Genomic DNA, 21,592 nt, shown 5'->3' with positions numbered 1-21,592 from the left:
CACTAAGTTTCAGCACACAGCATCTGGGGGCACGTGCTGGAAGCTTCATATTAGCACTTTACAATGAAGAGCAGATGTCTCAGCTGGTAGCATAATCTCTTCCTCTGCTCTCATTTTAAACCTATTTTTCTTGTATATGCACATGGGCATTCAGTCCAGCCTCTGCTTCTCAAGTCCTTGTAGACGTGTCTGGGACAGAAACTTTTTTCTTCTATTTTACCAAAATTAACGACAACAGGATGACAGAGGATGACATGGTTGGGTGGTATCACCGACTCACTGGACATGAGTTTAAGCAAACTCTGGGAGATAGCGGAGGACAGGGAAGCCTGGTGTCCTGCAGTAGATGGGGTGACAAAGAGCCGGACACAACTTAATAACTGAACAACAAAAAGATGCCAGGATTCTTTTATTTTTAACTTGCTAAACATCATAATTTAATACTGAGGTTATCAGAGAGCTCTGCGACTGTAAAATACGTGGGAAAAATACACTAGTTAAGCACTCAGTTGGCTCCTCTCTATCTCTCATACAAGTCCAAACTCCTTGCCTTGACACCCACAGCTCCTTCTCTCTGACCCCTAACAACTTCTCCATCTCCAGCTTCTCTGGCCTCACTCCCCTACATAGACACTTCTAGACCCCTGGACTGTCTGCCACTCCTCAAACACACCTTGCCACATTCCACCCTCCTATACACCCTCCCTGGCCTTCCCACCACCGGAGGGGACTCCCTCTTTGGGGCCTCACTCTTCAATGCTCACTTGAAATTTCTCTTCCATGAAGCCATGTTTAATTCCCACACAGCCCCATCTGCTAAACACTAATTTCTTCCTTGACAAATTCACATATTCGTTCATTCGATAATAAGTAGAGTGCTGAGTTATGTCTGTAGAAAGCATTTTACTTGAGGAGATGCGTCCTCTGCTCCCAAAGCTCTCACTGCCTCCTAGGGATTTCCAGAGCTCTTCCCATCTTCTCATGGCTCTAACAGCTTCACTGAGAGAAAGCAGTGTTACATCAGGGATCACTGGGCTTGAATTCTCCTCCATCACTGACAAGCACTACTGTCTCAGGTATGTTACCTGAACTCTCAGATTCTCACTTCCTTCATCTGTGAAAATGAAGGGAGTGGTACCCAATACTCATCTCCCAAGGCTGCTGTGAGGGTAAAACAAGAATCCATGCATAGCCCTCAGCCCTCCGGCTGGTATACACCAATCACTCAATGGAGGGTAGCTATCGGTATGGAGGGTAACTATGTTATTGTGGAATATTCAGGTAATGCTTCACATCTTAGACTGAAAGCTCTTTCAAGACTGGGACCAAAGCACATTCCTATTTAGTCAGCGAGGTTCCTAGCACTGTGCCCTGAACATGGTCAGTAACACAGCGGATGGAAGGAAGAGGAAGGGAGTGAGGATGGGGGGAAGAAAAGCAAGCTTTTGCACAGATCCAAAAAACAAAAAACTTAAAAACAATTTTTTATGTGGACTATTTTTAAAGTCTTTAATGGGTTTGTTACAACATTGTTTCTGTTTTATGTCTATTTTTTGGCTCTGAGGCATGTGGGATCTTAGGTCCTGGACCAGGGATCAAACCCGCACCCCCAGCAAATGCAGGTTTGATCCCTGGTCGGAGAAGACAATGGCAACCCACTCCAGTACTCTTGCCTGGAAAATCCCATGGACAGAGGAGCCTGGTAGGCTGCAGTCCATGGGGTCGCTAGGAGTCGGACACAACTGAGCGACTTCACTTTCATGCATTGGAGAAGGAAATGGCAACCCACTCCAGTGTTCTTGCCTAGAGAATCCCAGGGACGGGGGAGCCTGGTGGGCTGCTGTCTCTGGGGTCGCACAGAGTCGGACACGACTGAAGCAACTTAGCAGCAATAGAAGCAGCAGGGACCTAAGATCCCACATGCCTCACAGCCAGGGAAAGTCCCTCAAAACACTTTTTACAAAAACTGCAACACCTGGGTGGTCAAAGGGAAACCTGTTTACACTAACAGATTTGATTTACATATATTTTCAAGGGCCAACTCTGTACCAGAGATGCTCATACTTGCTGTTGCCATTCCCTCAATGGGTAACATTATCCCCAGGATGTAAAGGAAGAGATGGGAGGCTAAGTGACTTGCCTCAAATCACAAGGCTGGGAGAAAGCCTTCCTTGGAGTATGAACTCAGGGGCAACCCTTATAAAGCTCTCACTCTGCTAGGGACTCATATCCATCTGCTCAGTGAGTCAGTGTTTACCTATTGAGCATCTGCTATGTGCCAGGCACTGGAGAATACAGCAGTAAACAAGGAGACACAAATCCAACCTCTGCTTTTAGGAAGCTGACAGTTTCTCAGAAGGCAGGTGGGAACCCAGGAAGGATGATCAGTTCAGTTCAGTTCAGTTCAGTTGCTCACTAGTGTCCGACTCTTTGCGACCCCATTGAACCTTAGCACGCCAGGGCTCCCTGTCCATCATCAACTCCTGGAGTTTACCCAAACTCATGTCCATTCAGTCGGTGATGTCATACAACCATCTCATCCTCTGTCATCTCCTTCTCTTCATGCCCTCAATCTTTCCCAGCATCAGGGTCTTTTAGTCAGCTCTTCGCATGAGGTGGCCAAAGTATTGGAGTTTCAGCTTCAACATCAATCCTTCCAATGAACACCTAGGACTGATCTCCTTTAGGATGGACTGGTTGGATCTCCTTGCAGTCCAAGGGACTCTCAAGAGTCTTCTCCAACACCACAGTTCAAAAGCATCAATTCTTCGGCACTCAGCTTTCTTTATAGCCCAACTCTCACATCCATACATGACTCCTGGAAAAACCATAGCCTTGACGAGACAGACCTTTGTTGACAAAGTAATGTCTCTATTTTTTAATCTGCTGTCTAGGTTGGTCATAACTTTCCTTCCAAGGAGTAAGCATCTTTTAATTTCATGGCTGCAATCAGCATCTGTGATGATTTTGGAGCCTCCCAAAATAGTCAGTCACTGTTTCCACTGTTTCCCCATCTATTTCCCATGAAGTCATGGGACTGGATGCCATGACCTTCGTTTTCTGAATGTTGAGCTTTAAGCCAACTTTTTCACTCTCCTCTTTCACTTTCATCAAGAGGCTCTTTAGTTCTTCTTCACTTTCTGCCATAAGGGTGGTGTCATCTGCATATCTGAGGTTATTGATATTTCTCCCAGCAATCTTGATTCCAGCTTGTGCTTCTTCCAGCCCAGCATTTCATGTGATGTACTCTGCATATAAGTTAAATAAGCAGGGTGACAATATACAGCCTTGATGTACTCCTTTTCCCTATTTGGAATCAGTCTGTTGTTCCATGTCCAGTTCTAACTGTTGCTTCCTGACCTGCATATAGGTTTCTCAAGAGGCACGTCAGGTAGTCTGGTATTCCTATCTCTTTCAGAATTTTCCACAGTTGATTGTGATCCACACAGTCAAAGGCTTTGGCATAGTCAATAAAGCAGAAATAGATGTTTTTCTGGAACTCTCTTCCTTTTTCGATGATCTAGCAGATGTTGGCAATTTGATCTCTGGTTCCTCTGCCTTTTCCAAAACCAGCTTGAACATCTAGAAGTTCACAGTTCACGTATTGTTGAAGCCTGGCTTGGAGAATTTTGAGCATTCCTTTCTAACGTGTGAGATGAATGCAATTGTGCGGTAGTTTGAGCATTCTTTGGCATTGCCTTCCTTTGGGATTAGAATGAAAACTGACCTTTTCCAGTCCTGTGGGCACTGCTGAGTTTTCCAAATTTGCTGACATATTGAGTGCAACGCTTTCACAGCATCATCTTTTAGGATTTGAAATAACTCAACTGGAATTCCATCACCTCCACTATCATCGTTTGTAGTGATGCTTCCTAAGGCCCACTTCTCTTCACATTCCAGAATGTCTGGCTCTAGGTGAATGATCACACCATTGTGATTATCTGAGTCATAAAGATCTTTTTTGTACAGTTCTTCTGTGTATTCTTGCCACCTCTTCTTAATATCTTCTGCTTCTGTTAGGTCCATACAATTTCTGTCCTTTATTGTGCCCATATTTTCATGAAATATTCCCTTGATATCTCTAATTTTCTTGATGAGATCTCTAGTCTTTCCTGTTCTATTGTTTTCCTCTATTTCTTTGCATTGATCACCGAGGAAGGAGCTTTCTTGTGGCTCAGCTGGTAAAGAATCTGTCTGCAATGCTAGAGACCTGGGTTTAATACCTGGGTTTGGAAGATCCTCTGGAGAAGGGAAAGGCCACCCACTCTAGTATTCTGGCCTGGAGAATTCCATGGACTACGTTGCATGGGGTTACAAAGAGTTGGAAGGACGATCACCAGATGATAAATAAGTACAAAATGGTGGCTCACGTGGGCTCTGAGTAGGCTTGAGTCAGATTCCCCAAAAGGCCAAAACAAATCAAAAAACCCACCAAATCTATTTTATTAAACAAACAATTAAATCCAAGATTTGCTGTTGGGTAGACAAACGGCCTTCCCTGGTGTCTCAGATGGTAAAGAATTCACCTGCAATGCAGGAAACCTGAGTTTGATCCTTGGGTTGGGAAGATCCCCTGGAGAAGGAAACGGCAACCCATTCCAGTATTCTTGCCTAGAAAAATCCCATGATCAGAAGAACCTGGTGGGCTCCAGTCCATGGGGTTGCAAAGAGTCAGACATGACTGAATGACTAACATTTAAACTGTCTTCAGACAAATATGAGTTCAGGTGGGCCCCTGGTATTTCTCCCGGGACCTCGACTGGCCCCACCTCCCCTTGGTTGAGGGTCTTCTTAGGAGTTAGGCATTTCCCCTACTTGGGTAGAGTGAGACTGGGAACCTCTGCCTTGTTTTCCTCCTCTTCAAAGAGGGGTAACAGTCCGGCCTTCTCTACAAGTATTCATGGGATCCAAGGAGCTCGGTTGGTGACATCAGCTGGGGCAAGCCTGGCACATCACGGGTGTTGGCTCAACCTGTTTAGTTTGGTCAGTGCTCAGCCATGGAATGAATCAGGGATTTATTTCTGCCATTGTAATGACTCAAGTGGACCGGAATCTGGAGTAATCTAATCCAAATCTTGTTTCTCTCCTACAAGCTACCAAACTGGTATTCCAGAAAGGCCTGGCATTAGCAATGGTTTGGCATCAAAATTGCTCTGTTCGTTTTTTGATTAATCAAGTCTTTTTTTTTTTTTTTTTTTTTACAGAAACTAGGCAGTGTAATAGGAGAGTGTCGCAAGTTCGGTGTTGTTGCTAACCCATCTGTTGGGGCCTAGGCTAGGGTTTGGCAGTCAGAGTGCTAGTGGCCCCGACTGGCAGCAGATAAGATTTTGGCACCATCCTCTACCATAAACCACCCTTTTCAATCTTCCCTTTCCATCTAGTCCCTGTCTACTCAACTCCACCTCACATTACAAATAGGACTGCAGAGAACATCATATGTGCTCCCTTGCACACCTGGGGAAGTGTCTCTCCATTGTCAGTATCCAGGCGTGGACTCATATATCAACATGTTTTTAATTTGCGGGATTGCAAAATTGCCCACTCAAAAGGCTTTACCATTTTATACCTTTACCCACAGCATAAAATATTTTCTAAAAGTAAGAACCCAGCTCTACAATATAGCATCTCATTCTCTGAGATGTTTATACCCTTCATGTTGTTCTGCTTATCTTTCTCCATCTCTAGGTGAAGGTTTCTAGCAGGACTAAGTCACATGGGCTAGATGCTGCCATTATCTATCACTTCTGGTTACATTCACAACTAAGAATGTTTAGCCTCTCTTTCTGGAAAGAGGTGGTCTAACTTATATTATGGAAGCAAATAAGGTTATGCTTTGTTGTTGTTCAGTTGCTTAGTTGTGTTCAACTCTTTGTGACCCCAAGGACTGCTGCACACCAGGCTTCACTAACCTTCACCATCTCCCAGAGCTTGCTCAAACTCATGTCCATTCAGTCAGTGACGCCATCCAACCATCTCATCCTCTGACGTCCCCTTCTCCTCCTTCCCTCAATCTTTCCCAGCATCAGGGTCTTTTTCAATGAGTCAGCTCTTTGCATCAGGTGGCCAAAGTATTGGAATAGTATCCAGTCTGATTTTCTATCTCTGGCCTCTGAAGACATTTTAAAGAGAAACACCAAATTTATCTTGTTTCATATTGATTTGAGATATTGAAAGCCTAGCAATCATTCAAGCCTAATTATTATTTTTCAAAAGAAAGGAAAATGTCTCCTATGCAAGTGGCAGCGTGGTCTTCCATTCCCCTCCTTGGGGAAGGGCCTTCCTTTCCCCGGAAGCTGCAGATGAGAAAGTGTCTCCACTCTGACAGCACAGAGAAGCTCCGAGTGACACCGGCCACAGGGGAGGTGTGTGAGAGGGAGGAGGACATGTGCTGGCCGCAAGCCGGCCGGGACAGTGGAACGGGCTGCTTCCCCGGCCGAAATCCTCCTTGTGAATAGAGGTTATTGTGTGGCCAGGATTCCAGCAGGGCTCACCATCCCCAGTGGGTTGGGCTTGACTAACCTCATGACCGAGGATGCTGGAAAGTGTTTGGCGGAAGGCATTTGACAATATTTGCCTGTTTTCTGCTGGGGGCTGCCTTCAGATCATGTGACTCTGCTTATTTTCAGCAGCTTGGCTGCTGTGTTATTTGTTCTTAGAGCGGGGATGGTATCTGGGGACATGGGAGGGGGCTGGCGACGAGGCTGAGGAAGGCAAGAGAAGCAGATGGCTCCTAACCCAATCCCAGAAACAAGCCAAGCATCCCGGCAGAGCTGGGCACTGTCAGGCCAGCAGCTACCACCTGGGTGGTGAGGCCAGGGTCCCTTCCTGAGCCTGCCCAATACCCCTAGAGAAAGGGGACAACGTGAAGGATGTAGATACCCCAAAGGATGAGATGTCCTGTCATGGAGCAACGCTCTTTTTTTAAAAAAAGCATTTTGCACTGAGGCTGTATATAAAATGGTAAGACTGTTACAGTGGGCAATTTTGCAATCCTGTTAACATTTTCTGTGCGTCCAGCACTTCCACTGCCTGATACCCATGCAGAAGATACACTTCTGTTAGGTGTGTGAGGGGATGTATGAAGATGTTCTTTGGGGTTCTGTATGTAATGGCAAAAATGAGATCTGGACACAGCTAAATGCATGTCGAGAGGGAAATGTCAGGACTTCCCTGGTGGTCCAGTGGTTAAGACTGCCTTTCAGTGCAGTGGGTGTCTGTTTGACCCCTGGTCAGGGAACTAAGATCCCACAATGCCCCAGGGCAACTAAGCCCGAGCTGCAAAAGAAGAATCTTCGGGAAGAAACTGCCTGCCTCAACTAAGACCCCATGCAGCCAAATAAATACTTTTCTTAAAAAAGAGGGAAACGGTGAAAGGAATTCTGCCTTGGTCTTACCTGAAATACTGCTTAGTGATTAAAATGAGGTTGTTCTTTGTGGACTAATCTGGCTATAGCTTGAGGATATGCAGAAGAAAAGCAAGCTGAGGAAGAAAACAAGCTATGTATCAAGACAGTGTGACAGGTTGTGGAACTAACTATAATTTTGGTGTTATATATCTGCATTCTTTTATAAAGGAGAAAATACTAAATAAAAAACACAGTGCAGAAACTTCTATCAGTACATGTGTGTTAGTTGCTCAGCCATGTCAGACTCTTTGTGACTGCATGGACTGTAGCCCACCAGGCTCCTCTGTCCATGGGATTTCCCAGGCAAGAATACTGGAGTGGGTTGCCATACTCTCCTCCAACGGATCTTCCTGACCCTGGGGATTGAACCTGGATCTCCTGCATGGAAGCAGATTCTTTACCATCTGAACCGCCAGGAAAGTCCGTCCTATCAGTACATATGCATGTAAATGCATAGGTAAGGGACAGTAAACACACACACACACACACATATACACACACACACACATACACACACACATATACACACACGTGTATGCATGTATGCACACACACACACACATATTTCTCACTGGTAACAGCGTTGCTTTGGAGGACTAGGGAAGGAACTACATGAAAAAAGGACTTTAACCTTATCTGTGATGTTTTTGTTTTCCAATAAGGAAATACACTTTGTGTAAAGAATTTAAAATTCAAATGTAAATGAGTATTTGTTGAATTTATTTGCATCCTGCCCTCTTCCAAAAGCCTAACAAAATAAGAAAAAGGAGAAGAAAATTAGACAAAGGAAAGAGGTTGAAAAGTATAGATACACCAGATTTAGCTCTGGACTTCTTGGCAGCCAGAGCAGAAAGGGGACCTAGTATAAATTATGCCATTTTCCCTTGTAAAATGGAAGGTGTCTTCAGTTCCTTCTGAGAGACAGTTTTATGCTGAAACTCTAGTCTAAAACAATGTACTCATGTGGAACTCGATGTAAGAGGTCACATATCCTCCACCACGGTTTTGAGCATGACTGTCCCATCACTTCGTGGCAAATAGGTGGGGAAACAATGCAAACAGTGACAGACTTTACTTTCTTGGGTTCCAAAATCACTGTGGACGGTGACTGTAGCCATGAAATGAAAAAACACTTGCTCCTTGGAAGAAAAGCTATGACCAACCTAGACAGCATATTAAAAAGCAGAGACATCACTTTGCTGACAAATGTCCAAATAGTCAAAGCTATTGTTTTTCCAGTAGTCATGTACGGATGTGAGAGCTGGACCATAAAGAAGGCTGAGTGCTGAAAGAACTGATGCTTTTGAACTGTGTGTTATTGGAGAAGACTCTTGAGAGTCCCTTGAATAGCAAGGAGATCAAAGCAGTCAATCCTAAAGGAATCAATCCTGAATATTCATTGGCATGACTGATGCTGAAGCTGAAACTCCAGTAGTTTGGCCACCTGATATGAACAACCAACTCGCTGGAAAAGACCCTGATCCTGGGAAAGATTGAAGGCAGGAGGAGAAGGGAATGACAGAGGATAAGATGGTTGGATGGCATCACTGACTCTAGGGACATGAGTTTGAGCAAGCTCTGGGAGGTGATGAAGGACAGGGAAGCCTGGTGCGCTGCAGTCCATGGGATCACAAACAGATCCCAACTTAGAGACTGAACAACTGCTGTCCCTAAGTTTAGAGAAATGCCCTTGCTTCTCCCCTGCTGTTTACAGTCTCCCAGCCTCTTAATCCCATCTCATCAGTGTCACTGTCTTCCTTACTGGCTAAGCTCCCATCACACAGACCACCTTCTGCAGTGCCCTGAGGAAGCTCCCACCCTGGAGAGAGTGAACAAGCCGTGGTGCATTGGTGCATGCCTGGGTTACCTTTCAGGACTGAAATGTCCTTCCCCACTGCTGAGAGATTGACTGCTGAGGCTGAAGCTTTCCTGGGGAGTCATCCTCAGCAGGACTGGAAGGGAACTGTCTCACCCCAATTTAGCCCTGTTCCTGGGGACTGCCTACCTGCTGTGATGAGTGAGGTGCAAGAATAAAGGCCCAGATCCATCGCCTCAGTTAGTCTCTGAAGGGCTTATCTCTGACGGGTCACCCCAGCTCAGAACTCCCTGTGGGATCACCAAAGCCACTGCCGTAGCCCCCTTGCAGACCAATAACCCTCCTTACACCCTTGCGGTACCACCCACCTAATAAACTACCTGCACGCATGTTTCTGCTCAGGGTCTGCCTCTGGGAGAGCCTGACCCACACTGTCCCCTCTACTGAGAACGTTTCCCTGATTTTAACACTATCGTGGTGTCGTGAGGACTTCTTGTCACATAAATGTCCACGTAGATGTCACTGCCTCAAGGAAGCTTTCCCTCACTATTCAACCTAAAATAGCCTGTGAGATACTATTATCTCAGCCAATTCTAATTCTTCACTCTGTGCTTATCTCTATCTAATATATTCCTTGTTTATTTATTTATCATTAATAATTTTTAAAATTGTTATCCAAATTTTTCTTTCATCAGCCCCTATTCTTGGTCTGTCTTACCCACCACTGCATTCTCAGAGCCTAGAATAGGGGCCAGCAAACAGTAGGTGCTAATATTTCTTAATTTAGTGAATGACTGAAATTCTATCTTAAAAATATAAAGGGGATTGGAGGAAAACTTGAGGTTTGAACAACCTGATGCCTCTTGATAATAATAAGATTTTCAAACCTGATTTGGCTCTGAAAACAGATTTTTGTTTTCATAAAAACAAATCCACTGCCTGGCTTTGTGAATTGCAAGATGAAATTTCTTCTGGAATGACATATGGGACCTTTTATCTAGAAAAATAAATATTTTGTATAGACTTAGGTGCAGCGGGAGAACTGACTTTGAGTATAACAGGAAGGAGAGAAGCCCTATTCCAGGACTCAGAAGGAAGATGTCTGCTGAGTGATCCACAGCTGCTAAGGTTTATCCAGCACCCACTCTTCTCCAGACACTGTTCAAGCCCTCTGTACATACTCTTTGTGATTACATTATGAGGAAAATACTACTGCCATCCCCATTTTACAGGTGAGTAGACTGAGGCACAGAAAGGTGAAGGAACTTGCTCAAGGTCACACGGAAAAGCACAGCTGGGAGTTAATTCCTGGCAGTCTTCCCAAGTGGTGCTAGTGGTAAAGAACCCCCTGTTAATGAAGGATATGTAAAAGATGAGGGTTTGATCCCTGGATTAGGAAGATCCCCCAGAGAAGGGCATGGCAACCCACTACAGTATTCATGCCTGGAGAATCCCATGGACAGAGGAGCCTGGCGGGCTGCAGTCCATGGAGCTGCAAAGAGTTGGACACGACTGAAGCAGCTCAACACACATGCATGCAGTCTGACGTAAGAGATGACACTATCAACAGCCTCTCTGTTGCCAGGCAAATGTCAGGAGATCACAGGAAAACAGATGTGAAAAAGGTGATTTTCTTCTAGTCCCCTTCAAATTTTTCACTCTGAAGTGTACAATGTGTTCAGATGATTAAACCAAGAGTATCTGCTGATTTCTAGCGTTTCTAGAAACTCTCACTCCCAAAGTCTTTTATGTTGATCCTTCACTCAATGTGCTGGCATTGAGGGAATCTGTGTGGCCATAATTTGGGCAGAAGGGTATAGGGAGAGATTTGAAGAGGGAAGTAGAGTTTTAAATAAAGTAAAAAAGCAGGAAATGCAGTGAGAAAAGGAATGTAGGGACAAATTGAAGGAAACAAGCCAAAAGACTGAAAATGGAGCTCTTGAAAACAACCTTTGCTATCCTTGAAGCAAAACAAGCTGACTATTGAGACTCTTGTTGGAGAAGATTGAGTTGCGTTCCTGAATGCTTTCTCCCAATGTTGTTTTCCTCTCACCTGTGGGTGGATAAGTCAAAAGAATCTAATATGATTTGCTCATTAAAGCCCATCTGCTTCCTTTTCTGATCTGGTCTCTCCATCTTTCCTGATTTTTCTCTTCCTTTTTTCTGAAGCAAAGGCTTTGCAGTTAAAGTGATCCAGCCAGGTTCCTGCCTCTGCCACTTCATGGCTGTGTGTATTTTTGGATAAATGATTTAACTGCCTAAGCTTTCTTTTCCTCATCTGTAAAATGGGCATAACAACACTAACTTGACAGAATTGTAAGAATGAAATGAGACACTTGTACAAAGTGCCTAACATGTAGCCTGGCACACAGTAGATTCATCCCTTTCTCTCTCCTTCCCCTTAATTCCTCACTTCCTTCACCTTTGTGGGCTGCACTGCTAGAAGCAGTAATAGCCCGTAACTGACAAAATCCTCTGAGGGGTGAGTGTCAGGTGTTCCTGTAGCCTTGGTGTTCAAAGCTACAACATAATTTGTAAGTCAAGCTCTTAGAGGGGAGTTTACCTGTACATATGAAACATGACTGCAAACACTTAAACCACATCATTAACTGTTACATCAAGTCCAGGAATTTCAAATAGTAAGGGGAGAGCCACTTGAGTAGATAATTTGTATTCATGTTACTAATGTCAAAAAATAATTATAGTATGAAGTGTTAGGCCCTCAGTCATATCCAGCTCTTTCATGACCCTAGGGACTGTAGCCCACCAAGTGCCTCTGTCCATGGGACTTCCCAGGCAAGACTACTGGAGTGGGTTTCCCTTTCCTTCTCCAGGGGCTCTTCCCAACCCAGGGATTGAACCTGCGTCTCCTGCATTGCAGGCAGATTCTTTACTCTCTGAGTCCCCAGGGAAGCCCCAATTGTAGAATAGTTGCAATTAATTATTAATTTATTGAGGGGTCATTGGTAAGGGAGAACAGACCTATACCTCTATAATTGGCTGCAACATTATTTATTAAAATAATAGATTTTATTCAAGTCGATAACATCCATGTGGAATCCAGTCCTTGTCAGTGTTTCAATGTGGGGAAAATAAGTCTACTCCCAAATAAAATAAATATCAAAATGTATATCTCCAGGCTATATCTAAGGTGAGTATTTTTTACACACCTGCAAATTAAATTGATTGCATATGGGCTATTGAGTGTCAAGTTGCTATGACATTCCAACTAATATGCTGTGCTGTTGGCAAGAAGACCAGTCACATGAGCTTTGCATCAAGGAAAGCTTGTTCAGAAGGGAACTCACCATTGCAGAGTAGCAGGAGTGGAGTGGGGCTTGGATGCTCTGTTATTTTCTTTTTCCTCATCTGTTAAAAGAAGAAGGAGCGAACTTCAGTAGGAAACCACCCGGGCGTTTCAGCTCTCTCAAGTTTCAGAAGACTACACTGTCCTCAAATGTTGATGCTTTGAGAGCAACGGCATTTTGGCTTTTTTCAACATAAGAGATTTATCACACTTTAACATGAAAAAAAGGAGAAACTGACTTTTACAGACAAATCTTATATCAATTTGTATTTTTATTTGACATAATACATTATAGTTTGAAGAGCCATCTCCATCACTGAATAGTATGACTGCACTCCTCCAAATCCTAGAGACATGAATGTTGGTTAACTTAAATCTATCATGGTAATTTTTTATCCTCTGACCCCCTGATGGATTAGGTGGGGCATGTGACATGGTGATCTGGACTATCAGATTAAGAAGAAGCCCTGTGGTGCTTTTGGGAAAGTTATTTTTTTCCTAACAAAAAGGAAAAAGGGCCTTGATTTCAAATTTCTGGTCTCCAAAACTGGGGTGGGGTGGGTTGGGGGGAGTATGCTTTTGAAAGAAGGAGGGAGAGAGAGAGGGAGGGAGGGAGAAAGAAAGGGAGGAATGGAGGAAGGACAAAAGGAAAGAAAAGAAATGAAAGGAGAAAAGAGGGAGAAAGGGGAGGGGGAAGGGAAAGAAACAGAAGAGATACCCTGCTCTGACCTACGTTTGAACATGGCTGTGAGTGGACATGATAACTGGAGTGAGGTAGCAAACTTTCAACTGGGAAAAGAGCAGTCAGAGGACAAATTCAGTGCCAAGGAAGTCAGAGAGGAAAAGGGGGAAAACCTGGGGATTCTGAATATCATGCTGTGCCTCTCATCAACCAACCCTAAAAATCCCTGCATCTTTGTTTGGTGAGATAATACAATTTTCTGAGTTAATAAAACCTCTTTTCATTGGTTATTCACTTCCCTGCCTCCAAAACCATCCAAACTGTACAACACTATTTTTCTACACATATCCACATTCATCTCTCTGACTTGAGTATCTTGCTTAAGAAGATCCCACTTAAGAAGGCAAGGATGGCTGATTTCAAACTAAATTACAAAGTTATAGTGATCAAAACAGTAGAACACTGGCATAAAAACAGACACAGAGAAATGGAACAGAACAGAGGGCCCAGAAATAAACTCACACGCACAGTCAATAATTTGTGACAAAGGAGCCAAGAATACACAATGGCAAAAGGACAATCTCTCCAATAAATGGTATTGGGAAAACCGGATAGCAATGTGCAAAAGAATTAAACTGGACCACTATCTTATACCATATAAAAAGTTAACTCAAAATCAATGAAAGACTTGAGTGTAAAAACTAAAACTATAAATGTCCTAGAAGAAAACATAGGCAACAAGCACCTTGACATAGGACTTGGCAATGGTTTTTTTGGACTTGATACCAAAGGAAAGGCAACAAAAGCAAAAATAGACAAGTGAGAAGACATCAAACTAAAAATCTTCTGCACAGCAAAGAGAAACAGCAACAACAAAAAAAGGCAGCCTACCGAATGCGAAAAAATATTTGCAAATCATATGTCTGACAAGGAGTTAATGTTCAGAATATAGAAAGAACTCAACAACCCCTAAACAATCTGATTCAAAAATGGGCAGAAGATCTGAATAGACATTTTTTTCCAAGAGATATATACATGGTCAATAGGTACTTGAAAAGATGCTCAACATCATTAATCATCAGGGAAATGAAAATTAAAACCACAGTGAGTGATCACCTCACATTTTTTAGGATGACTGTTACCAAAAAGACAAGAAATAAGAAGTGCTGGTGAGGATGTGGGGAAAAGAGAATCCTCATGCATTGTTGGTAGGACTGCAAATTGGTGCAGCCACTATCGAAAATGGTATACAGGTTCATCACAAAATTCAAAATATAACTACCACATGATCTAGCAATTCTGGGTATTTATTTGAAGAAAATGAAAACACTAGTAAGAAGAGATATCTGCATCCCACATCTATTGCAGTACTATTTACAATAGCTAAGATATGGAAACAACCAAAGCGTCCACTCACAGATGAATGGCTCAAGAAAATAGTTTATACATAGATATACACATGAATATTATTCAGCCATAAAAAGAATGAAATCTTGCAATTTGCAACAATAATGATGGACCTTAAGGGCATTATACTAAGTGAAATAACTCAGAGAAAGACAAATATCATATGATTTCACTTATATGTGGAACAACAAAAAACTTATAAATAAAGAGAACAGATATAGACTAGTGGTTGCCATGGGTTGTGGTAGGGGATGGGTGAAATCGGTGAAAGGAGTCAAGAGGTATATACTTTCAGTTATAAAATAAATGAGTTGTGGGCATGTCATGTACAGCATGGTGATTATAATTAACAGTACTCTCTGAACATTGCTAAGAGAGTAAATCCTAAAAGTTCTCATCACAAGAAAAATAAATTCTGCAACTATGTATGATGATGGATGTTAACTAGATTACTGGGGTCATCATTTTGTAATATATACAAGTATCGAATTATTATATTATACACCTGGAACTTTATATAGTGTTTTATATGTCAGTCACATCTCAATTTAAAAAAGAAGAAAGCAGGATGGTATCTTAGTCATCTTTGTGTTCCCTCCAGTCAGTGCCTCCCATTGGCACTTAATTAAATAGTTGAGTCTGTCTTCCACAAATGTCTTCAACAATCTTAAAAAAAATAACACAAAAAGGAACATGAACATATAAGTCTCATAAGAATGTAGGTAAATAGACGTAAAGGACAATACTCAACCTCAACTGTTCACAAAGAAATAAAAAGAAAACAATGAGGCACAACTTTATATCTCTGAGAACAACAAAAATTTTAAATTAACAATCTCCAGTGCTAGGGTGCAAACAGTCAAATTGACAGTGTCACATTTCTCTGAAGGTAGTGGTAACTGGTACAATAGATTTGTGAGTAATTTTGCACTGATATTGACAGCTATCTAAAATATTCAGTCACTTGGTCCCACAACTCAACTCCTAAGAATTACACTAAGTAAATAATTGAAAGGAAGGCTATGTTAAAAAAAAAAAAAACCAGCAACTGCATTTTTTAAATAAGGAAAAATATATAAACATCCTATATATCTCTGTCCAGCTTGTGCTGGCTCATGATTTACATTTTCGTTTCCCCTAGGATTGGCAGGATTTTTTTCTCTGAAAGTGAAAGTTAGTTGTGTCTGACTCCCTGCAACTCCATGGACTATATAGTCCATGGGATTCTCCAGGCCAGAATACTGGAGTGGGTAGCCTTTCCCTTCTCAAGGGGATCTTCCCAACCCAGGAACTGAACCCAGGTCTCCTACATTGCAGGCAGATTCTTTAGCATCTGAGCCACCAGGGAAGCCCAAGAACACTGGAGTGGGTGGCATTTTTTCTCTGCTTTTTAAAATTTCAGCACATCAGTCAACGTGAGTCACAAAAGATCTATATTCTAAAATCAATTCAAAACCTTACTGGCCATGATTGAGAAAACCCCTCAACCTCTGGGCTTTATTTTTTCTTCACTTGTAAACCTTGTCATTTTAAAGGGCTATTGAAGGGATCCTATTAATTAATTCAACAAAAATTCATTATATATCTAATGTATGCCAACTAGACACTGAGGATAAAGAAATTAAGCTCTTGTCCTAGAGTCTGGTTGGGGAAAGAGACAAACAAACAGCAGCGAGAGAAATCAGGTTCAATAAGAAATGATAAATAATGTGATATGGGTAGGCAGAGAGGATACCGCCAACCCAGATGGCATGAAAAAGTGGGGCCAATCAAGAGAGATTTCCTAGGAGAAACCACAAGTAAGCTGAACCCTGAACTGGGCCAGAGATGGGAACCAGATGTCAAGGAAGGTGACATAAAGTCAAGGGTAGGGTGGTGAAGGTAAGGGGATAAAACTACAGGGACTTGAAAAATCAGGCCACCTTCTGAGAAGCAAGGTGGCTGAAGGTCCTGGTCAAGAGGTGAAGGGGTGCAAGGGTGCTGGAGAAGTGCTATGACATCTGGTAATCCCCTTCAAACTTTAAGACAATCTCTGGTCTCTAAACTGACGACAACAATAATAATGCCTATCCTGAAAGGTACCAGGGAAGATTGAGTGAAAGGAACTCAGGGCCTTCCCTGGTGGTCCAGTGGTTAAGAATCGCCTCGCAATGAGGGGGACGCTGGTTCGATCTGTGGTCTGGGAACTGAGATCCCAAGTGCCTTGGGACAACTGAGCCCACGCACCACAGCTGCTGAGCCCACGAGCCCACGTCCTGCCATAAAAGAAGCCGTCAAAGTGAGAGCCACAGCCAGAGAGTAGAGCTTGGAGCTGAGAGCTGGGAAACGCCAGTGCAGGAGGCTGCGTGGAAGGCTGCCCTGGGCTGCTCTGGCTCCGAGGCCTTGGAGCATCTCTGCTAAGTCGCTTCAGTTGTGTCCGACTCTGTGTGACCCCATAGATGGCAGCCCACCAGGCTCCCCCGTCCCTGGGATTCTCCAGGCAAGAACACTGGAGTGGGTTGCCATTTCCTTCTCCAATGCATGAAAGTGAAAAGTGAAAGTGAAGTCACTCAGTCGTGTCCGACTCTTGGTGACCCCATGGGCTGCAGCCCACCAGGCTCCTCCATCCATGGGATTTTCCAGGCAAGAGTACTGGAGTGGGGCACCATTGCCTTCTCCTGTTCAGCTGAAATCTAGTGCAAGAAGCAGGCAAGGGAGGCTGCCTCTCTGCTTGGGAAAATTTATGGGGGGCAAACACAACCGCACTAATAGGGACCCTGCACAGCAAATACACAGCAGGGGACAGCACAGCTCCAAAGAGGAAGTGGCATTTGAGCTGACCTTGAAGAGATGATCAGAATTTAAAACACAGCTTTGTTTACTGTTTGCAAAAATAAAACATTTTTTTTAAATTTGGAAAATACATGGAAAATGGAAATCTCTGGAAACCTAAGTGCCTCTCAATAGGACAAACTATTGTCAACTCTTCATCCTATACACCGCCAGTCTGTTTTTGGTGTTCTCTTTCACACCCAAGTGCACACACACACAACACGCCTAACTTAAGGTAAGTGAGGGCCACATAGCACATCCTGGCTTGTATACCGTTTCTCTCAGTCACCCTTACAGGGACAGGTCAGATTTTGAGAGGAGGATCCTGAGGGAGGGGGTGCTCTGGGTAGGGGGAGGGCAAGCAGAATGCAAAAAGGCATGGGGGAGGGGAAGGGCAAGTGGCCCATTGTCCGGAGCCAGAAAATTTCCCCATACCAAGATTATACCTAGTGCTTCCCGTTCAGGGGATGCATGTATGCTCAGTTGCACAGTCCTGTCTGACTCTTTGCAACCCCATGGATTGTAGCCCACCAGGCTTCTCTGTCCATGGAATTTTCCAGGCAAGAATACTGGAGTGGGTTGCCACTACCTATTCCAGAGGATCTTCCTGAAACACGGGTCAAACCCTCATCTCCTGTGTCTCGTGCTGTAGCAGGCGGATTCTTTACCACTGAGCCACCTGGGAAGCCCATTCAGGGGTTATCTATCTCCATTGTATCAGGTTTTTTCCCCCAACTAAACTTTGTTAAGGCCCCATTTCCAATACCAACCACTGGTAAGAGAATTTGCTTTGAAGGCAGGCAGACATGGGTTTGAGTTCCAACTTTGTCCTCAACTCTATGAGAGCCTAAGCAGTTGCTTGACTCATCCAAGTTGGAGGGCTCCCCCCTAAAACTTGAAAATCATAACTGACATCACAAAGATTATTTGAGGATTAAATATCACAAACTATGATTAAAAAGATACTAGAAACATTTAAAAAGAGGATCGTAAAAATACTGATAGCATTCACCAGCTAAGTACTTAAACCAGGCACTGTACCCCACTTTTCATTTGCCATCTTATTTTGGTCCTCCCAACAGTGTTAAGGAGTTGTTTTATATTCTTTTATAAGTAAGGAAACGGAGCTTTGCATGAGGCTGAAACACTTTGGCCACCTGATGCGAAGGAATGACTCATTTGAAAAGACCCTGATGCTGGGAAAGATTGAAGGTGGGAGGAGAAGAGGACAACAGAGAATGAGATGGTTGGATGGCATCACCGACTCGATGGACATGAGTTTGAGTAAACTCCGCCAGTTGGTGATGGACAGGGAACCCTGGCATGCTGCAGTCCATGGGGTCTCAGAGTCCGACACGACTGAGACACTGAACTGACTGAAACACTTGTAGGAAGCCATGCACCCCATGGATGGAGACTGGACTTCCCTCAGTGATGGGCATGAGGTAGCTACTGAAAGCATTTAGACAAGAACTACCTGGAGCCAACAGGGACCCTTGGCTCAGTCATCAAACAGAGGCCTCCAACCTCTGTGGCCACTTTCCCTCCAGACCCCTGAGGACTTCATTCCCAGCATCTTTTCCTCAAAGACTGTGTGTGTCACACTCGGGCATCACCCTCTTATCTGATGGCTCTCAATCCTAATTCCCCAGAAGTGCTGGAGAATGCACTCTTTCATCAAATGTTTATTGAGTATGTTCCAGCCCCATGCCAGGGGCTAAAGGAAGAGAAAAAACAGACATGGTCTCTACTTTCTTGAGCTCAAACTGTCAGCCAATAAAATGTAAGTCTTGGGCAAGAGCTGAGAAGGCAGACCCAAGAAGCTATGGCAGGACCGAGTAGGGGTATAAGCCCAGGCTTGGGATCTGAAGGAGCAGCAGGAGCCAGCTAGGCAAAGAGGACAGGAGAGCACGTTTTAGAAAAATGAACATAGCCGTGGTTGATAGAGACTTTTGGAATCAGCCTTGCCAAGTACCTCTTCATTTTAACAGGCAGAAATGCTTAAGGCAGAATTCTAGCCCAACAAGGTTCCTGGAGCCATTCACAGCCCACACTGAGCCATCCACCCTCCAGGCCCACATCGCTCGTCCTACCAAAGCCGGAGAGCAACATTGGCTTAAAATTCCTCCCACTGAGATGCTGCCCAGTGCCTGGTCTTCTCTTTGCCCCTCCATGCTGCTCCTACTTTGCAGTTTTAATTCCTAATATCCCCATCCAGGGAATCCTGGTCCATTTCCCAATGGGGAGCATCTCTGCTGCCCTTCCTGGATCTATGTCCTAATATTAACTTGGCAGTCAAATTCCTAGGCTCAGATCCCGGCTCTGTCACTTGCTGGCTGTGTGACCTCAAGCAAACTTTTGGTGCCTTAATTTCCTTACTTGTAAAATGGGGGTAATAACATAGCACCCTGGCTGGTCCCCAGTAAAGCCATGTCCCTATGTCCCTTGTCACAGGATGCGATCCCTATATGCTGGCCAGTGCACCTGCCTTGGGGGTTTGTAAGCTCTGCGGGCACAGACAACAGTCACCATGGCATTTCTAATACCCACACATGGAAGGTATTTGTGGAATGAATAAATGGCTAAGACAATACCACAATCGAAAGCTGAGTCTACCCATCCGATTGCAGTAAGCATATAAAGTCACAGTGCTGCTTTCCTGGTGGCCCAGATGGTAAAGATACTGTGTGCAACGTGTGAGACATGGGTTCGATCCTTGGGTCGTGAAGATCCCCTGCAGAAGCAAATGGCTATCCAATATTCTTTACTGAAGAACTCCATGGGCAGGGGAGCTGGCAGGCTACAGTCCATGGAGTCGCAGAGTTGAACACAACTGAGAAAATAACACTTTCACTTTCATCAGGGAATGTTCACTGGGGTCTTATAACATGCCAGGTACTGGGCAAAGCTCCTCACATTACTGCATTTAATTTTCATGGCTTCCTGAAACAGTGAATAATTTAATGAATGTGAAACATCAAATACTTGATACTTTCTTAGTGCTTAGTTAATGTTAGGTTTAATTATGACTATTATCCCCTTTTACAGAGGAAGAAACTGAGGCTCAGAGAGGTGAAGTGATTTACCTTAAGTCATACAGTTTAGCAGTGGAGCCAGGAGACGGACCCAGGCTAAAGGACACCCCAACCTCCCTGAACCCCAACACTCATGAGGCTCATTCTCCCTTCAAACCTGTAGAACTGAACTAAAGACTTTTAGGGAACATACTACCTACCTAATCATTTGTCTTCTGCCTCTATGCTGGCTGAATTCACAATATTTGGGAACTCTATTTTAGAACATTTCTTGCTTAGAGCTGGTGTGGCAGCGTTTAATATGGATGGAGAACGTTTCTAAATTAATTACTTCTTTTCAAATCCCAGGAAAGGTTCAAATTTATGTAAGCCTCAAGTTTCACTTCAAAGTTCTAATTCTATTTCCTTTCATTATACTAATCAGGCTGCACCTGGCCAGACCTCACCTGTTGGGAACAAATGGGGCTGCCAAACATTTCGTTCCCCCTTATCTACTTCCCTTCCAGCCCCTGCAAAGAGCACCAGCTGATGATCAGGGTGCCTGGACCAGGCCTTTGGCAATGGGCATCAGCCCCTGGCAGCAAACCCTTCTCCCCGTGGGAATGGGGCTAAGTCCCAAACAAGACTGTGATGTTGGCAGCACCGCTCAGAGGGGGCCCCACACCTGCTTCCTTTCACCTCCTCTGGGTAAATTCCTTCATAATCTTGGAGCAGGAAAGAGCCTTTCTAATGTTGATACAAAGCCCAAAGTCATACGAGGAAATTTTGAGAAATTTTACCACATGAGAAAAATCTAAAGTCTCTAAGTGGGGAAAAAACCCCCGCACCGTAAGTACTCTCTTGGGAAACTTGCAATCATACCACAGACAACAGTCTCACCGCCCTCCTCTTTTATTAGAAAGAGCTCCACTAAAACCAAAAGGAGGGCTTCCCTGGTGGCTCAGAGTTGAAGAACCTGCCCGCCAGTGCAGGAGACACAGGTTCAGTCCCTGACGGGGGAAAATCCCACATACCACGGAACAGCTGACCCCGTGGGCCGCAATTCTCGAGCCTGTCCCATGGAGCCTGGGAGCCGCAACTAATGAAGCCTGCAAGTTCTAGAGCCTGCGCTCGGCAACGAGAGAAGCC

The 21,592-nt window shown here is 44.0% G+C and overlaps 1 protein-coding gene across 1 annotated transcript in view; it reads right to left on the bottom strand.

The window, feature by feature from the left end:
* The window catches only part of RFX4 (regulatory factor X4), a 152,799-nt gene that overhangs the window by 113,191 nt on the left and 18,016 nt on the right, over positions 1-21,592 (bottom strand). Inside the window, exon 3 of the mRNA XM_069585249.1 lies at positions 12,531-12,591. Coding sequence (XP_069441350.1) covers positions 12,531-12,591 — 61 coding nt within the window. The remainder of the gene's footprint in view (positions 1-12,530; positions 12,592-21,592) is intronic.

Source organism: Ovis canadensis, chromosome 3, assembly GCF_042477335.2.
Source record: "Ovis canadensis isolate MfBH-ARS-UI-01 breed Bighorn chromosome 3, ARS-UI_OviCan_v2, whole genome shotgun sequence".
NCBI classification, from domain to species: Eukaryota; Metazoa; Chordata; class Mammalia; order Artiodactyla; family Bovidae; genus Ovis; species Ovis canadensis.
The sequence above is the reverse complement of the archived record's forward strand: the minus strand, read 5'-3'. Positions and strand labels throughout refer to the sequence as shown.